The sequence below is a fragment of the Olea europaea genome, chromosome 11, assembly GCF_002742605.1.
Source record: "Olea europaea var. sylvestris chromosome 11, O_europaea_v1, whole genome shotgun sequence".
Lineage (NCBI taxonomy): Eukaryota > Viridiplantae > Streptophyta > Magnoliopsida > Lamiales > Oleaceae > Olea > Olea europaea.
In genome coordinates this window covers 33,166,996-33,184,658 of record NC_036247.1, presented here as the reverse complement: position 1 = coordinate 33,184,658, position 17,663 = coordinate 33,166,996, and the positions used below count along the sequence as shown (strand labels likewise).

The window sequence follows — 17,663 nt, the reverse complement described above, 5'->3', positions numbered from 1 at the left end:
CGCCGTTAACATTCCCCGACCCCCATCCCATTGGTGACTTCTTCTAGGTGGCAAACTAATTGACGCTCAACAACGACTGAGTTTGTCGGTGACTGAGACTAACCAGTGTTGGTATAATTTAAAATGCTTTTTTAAAATTGAAATTGAAAAATAGTTCCGAATATAATTTACATAGTACTTACTGAAGCAAAATAGCTTGAATTTTCATGGCTGAAATTTGGTTAATTGAATTTGAGCCCAATCCCCACCGAATGAGGTTAGAGAAATCAATGGCATGTGATCTCTTGAATTTGGGACATGTGACTTGCACACTTGGACATGTTACATGTAACCTAATCCGATAGCCTATAACCAAATCTTTTGGATGTGTGAAATGTGACCTCAACTAATGGCCTGTGACTAACTTTTTTGAATCCGTAACCTGTGACCTATGACGTGATGCAATAGCCAGTGAACAAATCTCTTGGGTATGTAACCAAATCTTTTAAATCTGTGACCTGTGACATATGCACTTTGAGATATGCCATGTTATAAATGACCGTGACCTAATCCAATGGGAGGTGAACAAATCTCTTAGATATGTGACTTGTAACTTGATCAATTGCCTGTAACGAAATCTCTTGAATCTGTGACATGTGACCCTTGCAATTAGACGGGTTACATATTCAATAGACTTGGTCATAAAAACTCAATTGGCTAAGACATAAAAACCACCACCATCAACACCTATGGATATTGATCTACCACCAACATTCCACCATAACCATCACTGTAACACTTCACTACACCTACCACTATCTCTCTACCACACCACTAACAACCCAACAACAACTTCGATAAAGCATCAAATCAGAGGCACAGGGTGGCGACCAAAAGCAGTGGTTGTCGTGAGTGGTGACAATCGTATGGCAGCAACAATAGTGCCACTCGTGCCGCCTTACACCGACTAACCTAAAGCCAGATCTTAGCTAGCAACATCAAATCTAAATTCTGACAAATGGGGAGCATCGGTGGCTTCTCCAGGTTTGAGCTTATCTGAAATTAAGTTGGAATCTCAATTTTCTGATTCGGTTAGCCTGGGATGGAGCTCATCAGAATCACTGCTGCAAGGCACTTAGATTGCTACCACAAAGCTCAGCAATTGAGCACCGTGCGCCGCCGTGCTGACCTTGCTTGCCGGAGCTCCGGCAATGAAGAGGAAAAATCATAAATCAGGTGCTAATTGTGTAAGAGTAGTCGGAGTGATAGATGATGAGAGAGAGAGATAAGAGAGATTATTTTTAATTTGACAAATACCTGATTTGTGCTTAAGTAAACTTAATACATGATTTTAGAATTTTTATCTTTAAATATCTGGTGTGGTGTAATTTTTCCTTTGAAAAATTGCAATCTGACCCAATTAAAAATTATAAATAGAACCTTTCAATTTCACAAATTAGAAAGCATGCCCTTCTCTTAAAATTGCAAATTTGACCCTAGAAAGAAAATTTCAGGCAAGGACTTGTAATTTCAAAAATTGCAAGGATGCTCCCATCCCAAATTCACCCTCGCTGATTTTAAAACCTTAGATTTGGAAATCAGGGGGTGGCACTCTCCGACGACATGCCTTTTGCAATAACGCTTGCCACTGCATATGCAGTGACTATAGTCACATCTGCATACAACAATGATTGTTTACACACAGCGATGTGCGCAATGCAACACGCGACATCATACGATGGTGTAGTGCACACACGCGCTGCCACCTCTAGCACTGAGAGTGCTTTTGCCTATAGTTACTACCATCATTGCCTGCTACAACCTTTTAACCCACTTTTGACAAAAAAAAAAAAAAAATTAATGTTCTTCTCAATAACAGTTTTAGAAGGATGAAAATAAATTTCTTAAAAGCTGGAAACAAGAAAAAATACAATCAATCAACGTTTAACCAAGATATAAAACAATTTTTAACAAGCACAAAATAGGTTCTAATGCTATTATAGGAAATTTACTTAATAATGCTTATTGAAAAAGGTAAATAGATTTCAATTCTCACCAAGTATTTGTTGTGATAGAAAATTATACATTTGATGAATTTGCAAACTCCTTTGCAATTATTGAACTCGAACAATTGTCCAGTCTCTAATGAAATTCATCACATGAAACAAAATTGAGAGAACTGAGATTTTTCTTTACTTGTGCTGGCAAAAATATAATTGTATTGTGTTATGAATTTTCAATCTTAGTGGCCTATTAATAAAAGTCCAAGTGGGTTTCGCCCTGTCTCTTAAAATTAACCCAATCCAACATTTAATTAAATTTGATCCATGAACTAAATAATCCAGTTAACTAATTCGAGCTCATTAATGAGCAACTCAATTAATTAATTGTCCAACATTTGTCAATTACTTAATTGATAAATTTCATTCTTCTAGTTCTCTTTTCGTGTGTGAGTTATTAGGTTCTTGATCATAACCCCTAACAACGTGAATTATTATTTCAATACAATCAAATCGACAAATTAAAATACTCCATTTTAATTTATCATGAATTCACATTCGTCGTCGTCCCGAATTGACAAAGAAATGTCACATATTATGACAAAATCAAACTTTTTTGTTTATCATGAAACTATAATCCCATCGTCAATATGATCCGATCAATTACAAGATATGAAAGTGTGTCAATCTCTGTTATCAATCATATTTTTCATCACACTATTAAGTCAATACAAGTCAAGAACTCTTTTTGACTTTGACCACACAGTGGTCAAGAATTTCATTATCAACTTAACTGAATGAAATGTATATCGTAATATCTTACTATTGAAGAGTGACAAATCATATATTGATAATTCACAACCTTCTTATGATTTTTGATATATTCGAACGATGTCATATTAGCGACTCTTAGCAGAACAATATTCAACATCACCAAAGTATAACTGTTCCCATATAAGGTACTATGATGATATTAAGTCTAAGTACCAATTTCACAACCAAATTTTAGAGACTAATCACTAACACTCAGATAGTTAATCATGTGGAATCTCCTTAGCGAGTCTCCAATATTTTATTCTTCAACAAAATATCCATGTATTCATTTAAGTGTCACTACACTTTAACATGTAAGATCGGCTACTCACTTCAAAGTATGAAATGCCACATGTGATGATCTAATAGTAATAACAATATCTGCATCTCCTTATTACTTATGATCACAGATGATTTAAAATTCAATCATATGTAATTTGTATATCACAACTACAACTCTATGTAATTAACAAGTTACTAAGACTTGAACCTAAGGAATCTATTATTTAATTTATTAATATTAATTCAATTAAATAATAGATATGAATAAATAGAATCTAGGACATAACACTTATAATGAGGAGATACAGTTGGGAAAGCTGCATGTCACGGATCGCAAGGTCATGACTTGAAACTTGGCATGACACGGGAATGTCATGGCACAAGGTGGGAAAACGAGATAGACTTATGGCAAATAAGGTCTATGCTTCAGCGATTTATGGCGATGAGTGCATCGTCAAATTCAGTGGGGGAGTGACTTATGCCTCACGCGATCGCATTCGATTCGTCCCGGTAGCGATCGCAAGATGGCGCGGGTAACGCGTTTCAAAAGGACGGAATAGCTTGCGATAGGGGACGCAAGCAGATTCGGCAAGGGATGTAGGTCGACACAGGCTGGGGACGCAAGTAGACTATTTTGGGGAAGAATGCAGGCTGCCTAGATCGTGCAGTTTTCCAGGGCATTAATGAGGTTTTTGTAAGTCCCGACCCAGCCATTTTGAGAGGAAAAATACATGGACCTGCAGCCTGATATTTTGAGGATGCAAGTGGACAACTTGCACAACTTGTCCACTTGTGGGCCACTTGCAAGCTAAGCGCGAGTTGTATGCAAGCTAAGCACGAGTTGGCAAAGATATTATCAACATGCAAGCTAGATATCAGTTTCTCTCCAATATGTTGCAAAGTTTTGCCTCGTGACGGCCGAATTGTATTGCGCAAAGTTTGAGTTTGATTAAAATTATTCATCAATCTTCCCATACAAGTTGACATGGTTTATCTTTGTAGTCCAAAGATGATAAGGGTTAAAGACAAAAAAGTTACAAGTCCAGCATTCAAAGAATTTTCCTGTTCTCTTTGTGTAAACATAGTTGAATATTTAGGTAAGGAAAAATTTAAGGGTGCGGTTGGTTTCTATTTTCATTTTTAAAACAAGTTTTAGTTTTCCCTGAAAACGGTCCATTTTTCGCGTTTTGAGCGTTTTCGACATTTATAACTGAAAACGCTAAAAACAATAAAAAGTCGTTTTGTATTTTCAATTATAAATTTTAACTCGTTTTCGAAAATGCGTTTTTGAAAACGACGGACCAAACGCGTTTTTCGCATTTTCGAAAATGGAAAATAGGCCGAAAACAGTAAACCAACCACGGCCTAAGTGACTATTTTTCTTGAAACACTTTAGGATTTGGTTGAACAATAAATTTTATATGCTATATATAGTTAAAAAAAAAAAAAAAATTCTCTCTCACAATCCATGAACTTGTTCTTTGGTTTCTGAGTTATCAGATGCATTTTCTCATTGTTAATCCCTGTATTTTATTTTTTATCTTCTGGAAGATCTTGTGGGCGAATCCAGAAATTTGCTTCTATTCATAATAGTATTGGAGAGTTATGTCATCAAAATGTTGGAGTTTATTGAGCGCAGATTAGATGCCACGTGTTAAATATTTCGTAGAGAAAATTTAGGGGAAAAAAAGAAAATCGATTTTGACCAGTGAAGCAAGTACAAGGCAATGATATGTTGATAAAATATGGACGGCACTAAGGGGCAAGACTTTAAGAGGAGAATCAAATCCTATTTTCAATAATAAAACTAGGATGATAAAATAAAGGGAAAATTACAGCAGCGGTCTCGAACCTTTTCATTTTTTTGCAGAATTTATCCTAATCTTTAATTTTTGTCAACAAAGGTCTCTAAACTTTTAAAAAATATGCACCTAAAGTCCAACTTGACAGTTTCCATCCATCTTACTGTCAGTTGACCTGTAAAATTCAAAAAATGCATATTTTGACCATTTTAAGTAGGAACATTTCTGACCTTAACAGATTTCCCTTTTGATTTAAAAATAAAAGGTGCCAGTTAATGAGAAAAATAAGAAAAGAAACAAAACCACTGCCTCTATGCCAACCCCACAATCGGAAAAAAAAATAGAGCCAATTTTACACCGTCGTCGACTAGGGAAAACTAGAAAAACCCACCTCCCACAATTGGTCGGCCGACAGGCCATCACCTCACCTTTCGCCGTCGTTGTCGTTACCACAACCACCACATCAAATAGCCAATCGCCCATAACTTTTTATTTTAATTTTTTTCTTATTTTCTTTGATTTTTTTATTTTTCTTGATTTTTTTTGTTTTTATTTAATGTGGTAATTCTAAATTTACCATTTTATCCTTTTTAATTTGGTCAAAGTTCACTTTTCTTGGTCAATTAACGGTTACATAGATGGAAACCGTCAAGTTGGACTCTAGATGCATATTTTTAAAAGGTTAGGGACATCTGCTAGCAAAAATTAAATGTTAGAGTAAAGTCTACAAAAATTGAAAATGTTAAGGACTTCTACTGCAATTTTCCCTAAAATATATGATGGGTTCGACTTAAGTCCACTCATCGATGGTTGGAAAGTTTGAAATGTGAAACTTGCAAACACAAAGTCTTTATGGAATTAAAAAAGGTAATTGGCACATAACGTCTATTAATGTAAAAAAATTTTGTATATTTTATTTTTAGCATTTTTACCCTTAATTGCACATTTGATTGTGAAACTATCTTTTTATCGATTTTTATCCAATTTCTCAATAAAAAGTGCGAAATAACGAATATACCCTCTTACTTCAATTTTTTTTAAAAAATAAAATAAAATTAAGAACTAATTGCAAAACCACACTCCCAAATTTTTTAAAAATAAAAACGAGTCCCTAATGAAATTTAAAAATTAGATATAAAAAAATAATTTAAAAAAGTGAAAACGAGTTCCAAATAAATTATTACAAAATTAGAAATTAGAAATTTTTATTTTCTTTATTTTCCCTTTTTTAAGAAAATAAAAAGGTTTATTCATTACTTTATAGCTTTTATTAAGAAATTGGATGAAAATTGATAGAAAGCATGGTTTGCTCAATTAAAGGTGTAATTAAGGATGAAAATGTCAAAAAATGAAAGATGTGGACGTTTTTCATAATAATATTGAAAGAAAGGATATTATGTAATTACTTTTTCAATAATTTATTTGAGACTCGTTTTTAGTTTTTAAAAAAAATTGGTATTATAACTACAATTAGTTCTTTCTTTTTCTTTTTGTTTTATTTGTATAAAAATGTATATTTGTCATTTCACAGTTTTTAATTGAGAAAATGGATAAAAATAACATTTTGCGCAATAAAATGTAGAAATGAGAGTGAAAATATCAAAAAATGAAAAGTAAGGACTTTTTTTCACAATAAAGACGCTATGTGCTAATTACCCAATTAAAAATGATCTTATTAAAAGTACATGAAAATATCGTACCAAAGTCGTCATGAAAAAAAAATTTAAAAAAAAAATTGAAGAGATCTCTTAAAGAGAGAGTAAAAAAGTTGGTTGTAACCAACGACAACGTATTTGCTTTGTATAAGAAAGAGTAAGAAATGATCAACAATCTTGACCAAATTAAGCAAAATTTCTTCATAATTATTTCATAAAAACAAGTTATGTAATCAATTACGCAATCATAATCTAGTGATTTTGTCTTTAATTACCTTAAACCTAGTTCAGAATTGGTCTCCTGTTGATTATCAAAGGTATAACAAAAATACACTAATAAATTGATCTTGCAATTTTATTTTTTAATGTTCGACAATCTTGACCAAATTAACCGAGCAAAATTTCTTCATAATTAGTTCATAAAAACAAGTTATGTAATCAATTACGAAATCATAATCTCGTGGTCTTGTCTTTAATTACCATCAACCTCGGTCAGAATAGGTCTTCTGTTGATTATCAAAGGTATAACAAAAATACACTAATAAATTAATCTTGCGATTTTTTTTTTCCTTTTTTTAATATAACCTTAAAACTTGTTCAAATTTGGCGTCCTGTTGATCATCATATCATAGGTATGCGAGGGACACTAATAAATTAATATAGAATGTGATGTTCGCGCCAATTTCCTTAATCTCAAACATTGAACACTCTTTGGCCCATGACATGACATGGACGTTGCATTAGCTTAGCCATTCAAATTGTATTAGCACCCGTTTGACCCCATTTTTTGAAATGAAAATAGGTGGAATAGTATTTTTTTTTTTTTTAAATGAGTGATTGAAAAAAAAAGGAAAAGTTTTCGATTTACATTTAATATTATTTTATGAAAGATAATCTAATTGAAAATAAGAGAGAGAAAAATGAAATATAATTCACTGGGGCCAAACGGGACTAAATCATTCAAAAGGATAATAAATGGAAGAAGAATACAAAGACATGGCAGCTTTGGTACTTGCGATTTGAATAACTCATGGTCATGTTCAGAATTTTCTTATTTTCACATGCATTACTATCCACTTTTCTATGCCGATGTTTTGGTTATAATTTAAATCAAATTTTTAGTAAATTTTGATAGATACTGATGAAATGTGTAATTGAAAAATTGTAAAATCTCTAAATAGTTATGCTGTGTGTACATTTTCTGTGTACACACACGTTGACACCCCCTCCATGTGAGGGGGTATAAAGCTTTGTGTACACATAGCATAACACATCCCTAAAATATACGATTGAAATGAATTACTGACTTTAATTTAAATTTATATTTATATTTTAATCATTACAAAAAATGGGCTATATATATACATTACTATCCATTTTTCTATATATAATAATATGTAATGCGTGGCAGTGCGTTTCAATCGAGTATTAAACATTATAAGAATAATCGTGCCTATGCGATGCATATGCGTAATTATGCATTTTCTAATTTTTAACATTACTTTAAATATTCTAAACTAATAAAGTAATGCATTCTTTAAATTTTATGCATATTCTTCAAAATTTTCAAAAAATAAAAAATGTTGCTCAAAATCATAAATACTATAATTACTTGAACTTTGTACATATTCATCAATTTTTTTTTAAAAATATAATGCTCAAAATTATAAATACTACAATTGCTTGATAATTAATTCCTACAATTAGATTAGTTATGAATATTGGTTAAAAAAAAATCCTACATATTGTCCTAACTTTTTATTGGTTTTCAATTCAAACTCCTCTTCATCCAAGTCATTTTCCATGTCATCCGATATAAAATCATCTTCAGCGGGCTTCCTTATTTCAACTCAAAAAGTTCTATTACCTCTTATAGATGTAGGATATTTTGCATCATACTAAGCGAACACTATTGAAATATTTTTGCTTGGAACTATTATAATCAAACTAATTTGCTCATTATGTTCTAGAGATAAAAGCATTTCCAAGAAACTTTTTAAATATAAAATACTTTCTATTTTAGAGAGCCAATTCTTAAAAATGAATTTCAAGAGACTCTTTATTTTAACTTTTTAAAATAAAGAGTGTGTTTGGCTCTCCAAATTTAGTGAGTTAAACTCACTCTCTATTCTTAATATACAATGATTGCATTTAGCCCCCATTTAGCCTCAATTAATTTTTATTTTTTTCTTTCTTATTTTTAACAATATAATCTTCCATAAAATAATATTACACATAAATTGATCGAAATTTTTCCTTCTTTTTTAAAAAAAATAAAAATATTCCACTCATTTTCATTTCAACAAAATGGGGCCAAAAGGGGGCTTACTACATTACAAATTTCAATACTCTACAATTTAAAATTTTTAAATTACATTTGAATTGATTGATCATTAATATATAAAAAATTATACTTAAATAAAATACGTATAGAATTATTAAATGTTCATTGAAAAACGCAAAATAAATAATCAAAGTTGAAAGCTTGTTAGAATGTATAAAAAAAAAGTACTCTCTAAATAAAGAGTCTTTTAGAAATGTTCTAATTATACTGCTTTTCGTTATGCTCCTTGTACAGTACCTTTACACATCAATTTGCACAGTCTTCTTATATGGGTGAACCTCGCAATTATTTTAATGGTGGACTACACCATTTTCATGTAAGAGGATTGTGGAACTTGTTGTATAAAGTGATTCCCGCTTTCATTATATGGAGCATTAATGGCCAGGCACATTGTCCAATGAGTCATGTGTACAAATAAGTATACATTTTAAGTAATTTGACTAGCTTGACGCCATGACTCCCTGCCTTGTTATTTGGACCAGGAATTTCTAGAACATATCAGCCATGAGCTCAGAAATTTTGAAATTGCATGCTCTCCCCTTTTTTTTCAACAAGATTTTAAAATATAGACTTGCCCTTAAATTTTCTTTACAAATACCTACTATCTTTGATTTTTATTTTTTTGTGATTAGAAAATGTTTTATGTCTCGATTAATTGTTTAATTAACATAACAATGATGGAAATTTCCTAAGTTTAAGGATTCAAACTTCTAACGTACCTTTTTTTCCAAGTAAATGTTGTCTCTCTCTCACATCATAAGAGCTCGTGTAAACCATTTTACATTATTCACTTCCTTCCTCCTTGTGTGTACTAAAAAAATCCATCAAATTCATTCAATTTTCAAACCATCTCTATTTCTTCCTCCATTATTAAGTTCGTTCTTCATAATTTAACGATCGTGAAACTTAATTCTATAAAATTTCTCAATTTTTTTCTATTGTTAAATTAGTTTGGTGATGGGTATATATCAATAAATTGTCAAGCCATTCTGTAGTAAGTATCGGTCTCTCATGTAATAACTAATAAATACATAAATTATCCATAAACTTAATACGTGAATACAAGTCATTAGTAACCATTATCATAAAAATAATTTCAGTGATTATTGATTACTGAAAACTTTAATGACAATAGATGTAATTAACTTTAAAAAATAGTTCTAATGCTGTCTTTTTGCCATTTTGGAGATTTCTGTGCAGCAGGTAGTGGTTGGCCTTTTTCTATAAAATTACTGTTTATTCTTTTTTCGTAAGGTTAAGACCCCACTGATATTACAATACTAAAGCGTGTAGCCCAAAATTTTAGCCTCGATTTACTATTTTATAATGGTTATAACTAAAATAGTAGGAGGGAGGGAGGGTGAATTACCGAACCCAATATTTTATACCCACAATTCTTGATATATAAACCCGTAGTACAAAGTCTAAATCCATCATCTAAATCAAGAATTTTCAGTCCACCTGCTAAAATTATTGTTTCTTCAAAAACACACGAAAAAAAAGCAATGAAGAAAGCCACATATACTCTTGCTTCAATTCTGGCCTTGGTGTTCTTGTTCGGTGCAAATTCTGTAAATGCTCAAGAAGTTGGTAATGCAAGAAATGTTTTATGAACATACATAGTTGAATACTTGAATGTGTTTATATGTGCACGTCTCTGTGTTCTTTTCTTTCAGGACTTTCTTGAATCTGAACTGGGATTTTTGTTTTGTTTTCTTGTTTTTGCAGAGGATGAGAGAGAATTTGATTACGCAAAGGGAAGTGATAAGGGTCCGAGAAAATGGGGCGAGTTGAAGAAAGAATGGGCAGCATGCAAGGATGGTAAATTGCAGTCTCCCATAGATATGTCCAATGAAAGAGTAAGAGTAATTACAAAGCCAGAAAAAAGAAATTATAAGCCTTTCAATGCCACTCTCAGGAATAGAGGTCATGATATTTCGGTAAGGAGAGCTTAATTAAACCATAATTAAGGCATCTTTCTATGTCTATTTACCAACATGAAATAATATTATGAACTTTGCTACATGTACACTATAGTATACACTTTAGTTTATACTTTGTCACGTGTCATTATTTTATTGAATAGTTTAAATTTCAAACAGTTTTTTCATCCAATTAACACTTGACAACAATGCAAATGTGAATCAGTGTACAAATAGCAAATTTCTAATATTATTTGGCTTCATGTGGGTGTAATACCAATTATTGCATTCTTTATATTTTCCAGTATTTTGTAATTCAACTCCTCCTTGAATGATCATGTAGCTTATGAGGATTGATAGTTGGCTTAGGGCATAATTTAAACTAATTAGTTTTTGTTTGTTAGCTTTTTAAGTGAGTCATACCAAATGTGTAGATAAAAAGTTGATGAATATGTAAAATGTGCAGATAAAATCTATGTTGGTGGCTATTACAAATTATAATATAAATTTTTCCTTTAACGCTCTTAGTTTATTATGTCTCCTTACTAATAACTTGAGTTTTACACAAGTTAATTCAACTCCAGGAGCGGAGGGAGGGGGATAGGTCTGGGCAGGCCCAATAATTTTCTAAGAGGATAAATCTTTTTTTATGAAAATTTTATTTTTTTCAATATATCAGTCCAATATTAAAAAAATTTCCCCGTCTCTGCTAAAATCAATCGCCACATATTAAAGAAGAAGCTGTCATCATAATTCTAATTTACATTTTTATAAAAATATTACCAGCAAATTTTTAGCTCTAGCTGTTGGATGAACATATGTGTATTTGTATATATACTATCAAAGCGATAAGTATCACAACCAGGGGCATAACAAAATGTAAATGATTTTCGGGATATAGTCTAGTGTAAAGTTTGGCTCAAATTTTTCTTTTAGTTCATTTTAACTGAATAAAAGTTAATTAGGGGGAAAAAAAAAAGAAAAGAAAAGGATTAACCTTTGGCTTAAAATATACTTCTACCTCATAAAATTGGTCTACTTTTCAACTAAATTATAAAAAAAAAAAAAAATAATAATAATAATAAAATTAATTAAAAATGACCCTAGCCCATCGTAAAAAATATTTTTCTAGTTCTGCTTGTAATCACTGGAATTTTATTTTGAAAATGTAACATAAAATGAGTTGAGTCTGCATGTGAGCTGATGTGTTGAAGATGAATATTAATGTCTTCTGATTTTAGACGATGTAGTTCAAGAATTAACTATCGAAATCTCTCCACATGCAGCTTCGTTGGCATGGTGATGCAGGATCAATTTTGATCAATGGGACAGAGTACCCACTTCAACAAGCACATTGGCACTCTCCTTCTGAGCACACTATTAATGGTAGAAGGTATTAGCATTTGGCACTTCATGACTCTGTGGGCTACTGGGCTTGTTTGTTATTTTTTATTTTTTTATTTTTTCCATTGTACATATCAGAATAGATGCTCAAGTATTACACACCTCTTACAGGTACGACATGGAACTGCACTTGGTACACCAAACGTCCGACCTAAATGTGAGGAGCAGGACAGCTGTTACTGGCGTCTTCTACAAGATTGGCAAACCTGACAAATTTCTCTCCAAGGTAAAAAATCCGAAATAACACTAGATACATGACAATATTCCTTACTTATTACGTCACACACATTACCAATGTTCTAAAAAGTATAAAGGGTAAAGCGCGGCGGGACTTGAAGGCCAAGCATCGGGTTAGGCTACACGTAAAAAAAAATAAAAAAGCATTTTCTTATTTTAATATTATATTAAATTTTTAAATAAATATAAAAATCATTTAGTAATTAAAGAAAAAAAGAGTAAAAGTGTAAAAAAGCGTGACTAGGAGCCAAAAAAAGCAAAAATTAAAATAATAATAATAATAATAAAAAGTGCGATGTGTGCTCCTAAATGACGCTTTTTAGAACAGTGCATACTACTCAATTTAATTATTAGGAATAACAATAAATGAAATCTTATTCTTAAGAAAATTCATCTATATTAGTTCTTTTTTGTAGTACTGTTCATTATTGCCATTCTCTTTTTAACTGCAATGTTCCCATGATCTCACTCTGCAGTTAATGACAAATATATCATCCATGATTGATCAGAAGGATGAAGAAAGAAATATGGGAATAATTAACCCTAAAGATATTAAAATGAACAGTCAAAGGTATTACAGATACATGGGATCACTTACTGTTCCTCCATGTACCGAAGGTGTTATCTGGACTTTAAACACTAAGGTATGGCCTTAATTAAAACACAAACAAACTCTATATTTTAAATCTTTCACCAATTAATTAATCATTATTAATTTGAACCATTTTTAGGTGAAGACTGTTTCAAAAGATCAAGTTAAGTTGCTTAGAGAAGCCGTCCACGACGTAAGTTATCAAGCATTGCCGAGTTATTTTGAAACTTAATCAGATATTAATTAATATAATTATTTTATTATTGATTTAATTGTTTGCAGTATGCAGAAGAAAATGCAAGACCATTGCAACCACATAACAGTCGAGATGTTTACCTTTATGGCCCAGGAGATACAAGTGATTGATCATTGATCACTAACATTTTATTAATTTTGATCCTCATCACCAGCCAACACTATTGTACTGAATCGTTTTTTCAATAATTTTTAGTACATTATAGCCAATTATTGAAATAAAAAAAAATGTTTGAAGCATTTGTTTAGATATTTCCTTTGACTTTGAAATTCTAATATATCTTCTTGGAAAATATTAGAGCAAATTATAGAGACAATTTTGAAGTTTACTTTTTCGTCTAATATTCAGATACCTCGTAGGGTGACTTTGAAATTGTCTCAAAATATATTATAATTATAAGAAACTTATGATTCGTCTCTAATCATAATCAACTGAGTGCATTAATGTCTAGCATTTGTATTGATGTCCAATGGTCAGTTATCAAATGAACTTCATGTTTAATAATTTCTTTCTACAAATTCATTTTCTCATTGTAAAACCAATTAATTTTGTGGCACATGTAATATTAAAGAATTAATTAAAAGTAATTAATATTGCTAAATCCTATTGGCCCAATTGAGAAATGACAGTTTTATAATAATTCACTTTAATGAAAAGTAGGTACTTTTTATGGCCCATAAGAAATTGCTTCTCTTTGCTTATAAACGTGAATGAACCCATCAATTAAATCATTCAATTATAGAGAGGAAAAGTGAGAGAATTGTTTCTTTAAATTAACAGTTTATTTTTTGCAAATTCAATTACTCAATTATTGCAGTGGATCAGGGTATGTTTTTTGATCAATTAACCTATATGTGAAAATCATAGAATTCTCAAAATCTTGGAATTAAGGTTAATTGCTCACATGTGGTATCAGAGCCATGTTAAAGAATTCTTAATTTTCCTTTAAAGATTATTGTTTTCCACTTATTGATCCTTACTCATTTATTGTAGATTTATGGATTAAGATCTAAAATTAGAATAAAATATCGCTATTGAATATTTTGACAACTGTTAAATTGAATGTCATTAGAAAGCATGAATTAGTGATTCTCAAGATTTGGGATGCCGTACTGTACACTTATGCTATATTCATTTTAAGCTCTTGTTTGTCAATCATTCTCTCACATTTTATCACATTGTTTTTTCTATAATATTTATTTTCAATCACACATTCTCCATTATAATAATACTGCACATATATCAATTTTTTTTAATCACACATTTCAACATCAATCACAATTCCATACTCTAATTTTTGAAATTAAAGGGCCACAAACTGGCCTAAATTGATTTGGAAAAGGGTCGGTGCATTTGTATTTCCAATCATGAATTATGGACGGCTTAATGTTCTGAAAAGTAGAGTTGGGTTGGCCACAGTGAATTGAATAATGAGTAAAGGGAATAAATTTTTATTATTTTTTTCTTTTTTGGTCAAACATTTTCTAAGGCCTCAATTTCCAAGAATATGGCAGAAGTATTTTTAAAAAAGAGTAAAAGTGTAAAAAAGCGTGACTAGGAGCCAAAAAAAGCAAAAATTAAAATAATAATAATAATAATAAAAAGTGCGATGTGTGCTCCTAAATGACGCTTTTTAGAACAGTGCATACTACTCAATTTAATTATTAGGAATAACAATAAATGAAATCTTATTCTTAAGAAAATTCATCTATATTAGTTCTTTTTTGTAGTACTGTTCATTATTGCCATTCTCTTTTTAACTGCAATGTTCCCATGATCTCACTCTGCAGTTAATGACAAATATATCATCCATGATTGATCAGAAGGATGAAGAAAGAAATATGGGAATAATTAACCCTAAAGATATTAAAATGAACAGTCAAAGGTATTACAGATACATGGGATCACTTACTGTTCCTCCATGTACCGAAGGTGTTATCTGGACTTTAAACACTAAGGTATGGCCTTAATTAAAACACAAACAAACTCTATATTTTAAATCTTTCACCAATTAATTAATCATTATTAATTTGAACCATTTTTAGGTGAAGACTGTTTCAAAAGATCAAGTTAAGTTGCTTAGAGAAGCCGTCCACGACGTAAGTTATCAAGCATTGCCGAGTTATTTTGAAACTTAATCAGATATTAATTAATATAATTATTTTATTATTGATTTAATTGTTTGCAGTATGCAGAAGAAAATGCAAGACCATTGCAACCACATAACAGTCGAGATGTTTACCTTTATGGTCCAGGAGATAAAAGTGATTGATCATTGATCACTAACATTTTATTAATTTTGATCCTCATCACCAGCCAACACTATTGTACTAAATCGTTTTTTCATTAGTTTTTAGTACATTATAGCCAATTATTGAAATAAAAAAAAATGTTTGAAGCATTTGTTTAGATATTTCCTTTGACTTTGAAATTCTAATATATCTTCTTGGAAAATATTAGAGCAAATTATAGAGACAATTTTGAAGTTTACTTTTTCGTCTAATATTCAGATACCTCGTAGGGTGACTTCGAAATTGTCTCAAAATATATATAATAATTATAAGAAACTTATGATTTGTCTCTAATCATAATCAACCGAGTGCATTAATGTCTAGCATTTGTATTGATGTCCAGTGGTCAGTTATCAAACGAACTCCATGTTTAATAAATTCTATCTACAAATTCATTTTCTCATTGTAAAATCAATTAATTTTGTGGCCCATGTAATTATTAAAGAATTAATTAAAAGTGGTAAATATTGCTAAATCCTATTGGCCTAATTGGAAAGTGGCAGTTTTATAATTGTTCACTTTGATAGAAAATAGGTAGTTTTTATGGCCCATAAAAAATTGCTTCTCTCTATCTATAAATGTGAATGAAACTCATCAATTAAATCATTTATAATTACAGAAAGGAAAAGTGAGGGAACGATTTCTTTAATTTAACAATTTTTTTTGTTTTTTTGTTTTTTGTTTTTTGCAAATTTAGTTACTTGATTATTGAGTGGATTGGGGTATGTTTTTTGATTAATTAACCTATATGTGAAAATCATGGAATTCTTAAGATCTTGAAGTTAGGGTTAATTGCTCACATGTTGTATCAAAGTTATGTTAAAAAATTCTTGATTTTCTTTAAAGATTATCATTTTCCACTTATTGATCCTTAATTATTTCTTATAGATTTGGGGATTAAGATGTAAAATTAGAATAAAATGTCGTTGTTGAATATTTTGACAACTGTTATTCCAATGTTTGAGAGTCATTTTTATGTAAAAATGTATTTTAGAATAGTAACTTGATGAGAAGTATGTGCTTGAAAAATAAGGAAATTTTTTTGATTTACGTGTAATATTATTTTAATAAAGAATGTGTGATTAAAAAGAAGAGAGAGAAAAATATATTTTGAAAAAAATAGGTACCAAACAAGGGGCTTAAATTGAATGTCATTAGAAAGCATGAATTAGTGATTCTCAAGATTTGGGATGCCGTACTGTACACTTATGCCTTATTCATTTTAGATTGATTTGAGAAAAGGGTCGGTGCATTTGTTTTTCCAATCAAGAATTATGGACGGCTTAATGTTCTAAAAGCTAGAGTTCGTTGGCCACAGTGAATTGAATAGTGAGTAAAGGGAATAAATTTTTATTATTTTTTTCTTTTTTAGTGAAACATTGTCTAAGGCCTCAATTTCCAAGAAAATGGCAGAAGTATTTTTAAATTGATTTGAGAAAAGGGTCGGTACACTCATTTTTCCAATCGAGAGTTATGGACGGCTTCTGAAAAGTAGAGTTGGTTGGCCACAGTGAATTGAATAATGAGTAAAGGGCATAAATTGTTTTTTTTTTTTTGGTCAAACATTGTCTAAGGCCTCGATTTCCAAGAAAATGGCAGTAGCATATATATATAGTAAAGGGCATAAATTGTTTTTTTTTTGGTCAAACATTGTCTAAGGCCTCGATTTCCAAGAAAATGGCAGTAGCATATATATATATATATACACACACACATATATACATACATACTAGTCAAAAGTAAACGTGCGTTGCACGTTGTTTTGAAATGCTTTATAAGTACGTAAAAATAATATTTGAAGATGCATGAATTAGAGAGATAATTGTGAGAAATTATGTATCTGAAATCAATTTTTTATTCAATGAGAATCTCTTTATACACTATTTTTGTTTGTTTGATTCGGAGTACAATCTTCAAGCTTCCACTCACAAAACTCTGCGACATACTTGTTTCTGAGCTTCTAAGCTCTGAATCTCATATTCGTTCACTCTTATTCCCTCGATTGCTGGTGTTGCAGAAGCGTTCTCATTAAATGTTGATGTTGAAGACCTCATTCATTTCAAAATTTTCTTCAAATTGACTAAAT

The 17,663-nt window shown here is 30.8% G+C and overlaps 2 protein-coding genes across 2 annotated transcripts; both read left to right on the top strand.

Annotated features, from left to right (window-relative positions):
- The first annotated feature begins 10,306 nt into the window (after positions 1 to 10,306).
- Positions 10,307 to 13,525, top strand: LOC111404986 (alpha carbonic anhydrase 7-like). Its single transcript, XM_023033705.1, has 7 exons — positions 10,307 to 10,465; positions 10,604 to 10,815; positions 12,084 to 12,190; positions 12,313 to 12,427; positions 12,915 to 13,082; positions 13,170 to 13,223; positions 13,313 to 13,525. The coding sequence occupies exons 1-7, from the start codon at positions 10,381 to 10,383 to the stop codon at positions 13,394 to 13,396; spliced, it is 825 nt and encodes a 274-aa protein (XP_022889473.1). The 5' UTR covers positions 10,307 to 10,380; the 3' UTR covers positions 13,397 to 13,525.
- A 1,415-nt stretch (positions 13,526 to 14,940) lies between these two features.
- Positions 14,941 to 15,679, top strand: LOC111404985 (alpha carbonic anhydrase 7-like). Its single transcript, XM_023033704.1, has 3 exons — positions 14,941 to 15,244; positions 15,332 to 15,385; positions 15,475 to 15,679. The coding sequence occupies exons 1-3, from the start codon at positions 15,080 to 15,082 to the stop codon at positions 15,556 to 15,558; spliced, it is 303 nt and encodes a 100-aa protein (XP_022889472.1). The 5' UTR covers positions 14,941 to 15,079; the 3' UTR covers positions 15,559 to 15,679.
- The last annotated feature ends 1,984 nt before the right edge of the window (positions 15,680 to 17,663 follow it).